The sequence below is a fragment of the Neomonachus schauinslandi genome, unplaced genomic scaffold (genome assembly GCF_002201575.2).
Source record: "Neomonachus schauinslandi unplaced genomic scaffold, ASM220157v2 HiC_scaffold_441, whole genome shotgun sequence".
Taxonomy (NCBI): domain Eukaryota; kingdom Metazoa; phylum Chordata; class Mammalia; order Carnivora; family Phocidae; genus Neomonachus; species Neomonachus schauinslandi.
Genome location: NW_025409133.1, coordinates 1 through 1,470, shown reverse-complemented (window position 1 = coordinate 1,470; position 1,470 = coordinate 1). Strand labels below are relative to the sequence as shown.

The following is a 1,470-nucleotide window of genomic DNA, read 5'->3' as shown; positions in this document are numbered from 1 at the left end:
TTGCCACTAAGGAGCCATCTCTCCCAGGCTTAAGGTTCTGGGCCCTTCCCACAGACACACTGGCCCGTGTGTGCCAGGTCCTGGAAGGCAAACCCCACTCCCAGCAGGTGCCTCTGTGGGGCTCTCTCCATGCGGCTCCGAGCGGGCGCTGATGGTCATCACAGGCCCAGCTCCGGATGAGGCTCATCACAGGCTCCACCCGGGGTGGTCGGCATGGGGTGCAGGGACAGGCCAACGGGCAGCCGCCTCCTGCCTGCCCCCCCCACCACCCGAGCAGGCGGGACCACCGGCCCGGCAAGGGGGATGCTGGCAACAGTGGGGACGCAGGGTGTGGGTCAGAGGGCACGCGCCCTGCTCATCCCACCGTGCCAAGCCCCGGCCTGGCTGTCCCCTCATCTCGCCGCTCCTCCCAACGCCGCTGACCACCACAGCACCCGCCCCTCTTACCCAGCCTCCTTAGAACTCAGCATTTTGGCCCAGATGAGGTCAGTGTCAACGGGCTCCTCGCGGGGGTTAGTGGAGCTGACCTGCAGCGCCAGGCTCTCACAGGGAGCACCGGTGAGCGTGGCCAGGCCTTCGATGGCGCGCCCTGCCTGGAGGGCGAAGTAGGAGCCGTGCAGCTTGGCCAGCGCCTTCTCGATGAGGGCCACCCACAGCTGCTTCCGCTGGGCCTATGGGAAGGGCCGGAGTCGCAAGGCCTGAGGCTGGCCGGCACCCGGGTGCCCGCCCCGCGCCCGCCCCCCCAACCTGGGAGAAGAGGAGGAAGCCGGCCTCGTCACAGGGCAGCGTGTCGTCCACCAGCACTGTCGTCCACGTGCCGTCCTTGCAGAGCCGCACCTGGTAGGCGCCCTCGGCACATAGGCTGCGTGTCACCATCACCCGCTCCACCAGGTCGGGCCGCTCAGCCAGCACGGCCAGCGCGCTCAGGAACCTGCACGGAGCCGGGGCCGGACAGTGAGCACCACCACACGGCCCGCCGCACGGCCCCTCAGCGGGCATCCAGCTCACCAGCAGTTTCCCAGCAGCCCCTGCAGGATGTCCGAGGGCCGGAGAGTGCGGAACACGGACCATGGGGCACTGGGGTCCCTGGACACGGAGCAGTTGATCTCGTGGGGCCTCAGCCATTGCCGCACACGCTGCTGGACGCTGTCACCCGCAGGGAAGCCCACCGACTCAGGCCCCGGGGGGAAGCTGTCGTCCACGAAGTTCACGCTGTTCTGCAGGGGCCATGGCCTCACACTCAGGCTCCACCCAGCTGAGGCCAGACCCACCACCCAGGAGAACACCCAGAAAAGGCTCCACAAGAAAGAGGGTGGGGGTGGGCAGCCTCCTGGACCGGTGTGGAAGGCTTGGCCCTGGCTCAAGTGAGCCACGCCACCCCATGTAGGCATGGGGGACCGCGGCCAACCAGGACACCGCACGCCTCTGGGACACACCGCAGCCCCCAGCCTGGGGGCCACTGGGGTGGTA

The 1,470-nt window shown here is 68.7% G+C and overlaps 1 protein-coding gene across 1 annotated transcript; it reads right to left on the bottom strand.

Moving 5' to 3' along the window:
- Nucleotides 1-10: 10 nt before the first annotated feature.
- Nucleotides 11-1,217, bottom strand: LOC123323724 (calpain-15-like; the record flags this gene model as incomplete). The annotated part of the gene is made up of 3 exons (XM_044912196.1): nt 11-671; nt 748-931; nt 1,009-1,217. Coding segments are annotated over 3 exons (621 nt in total), but the record flags the coding sequence as incomplete, so codon positions are not given.
- Nucleotides 1,218-1,470: the final 253 nt, after the last annotated feature.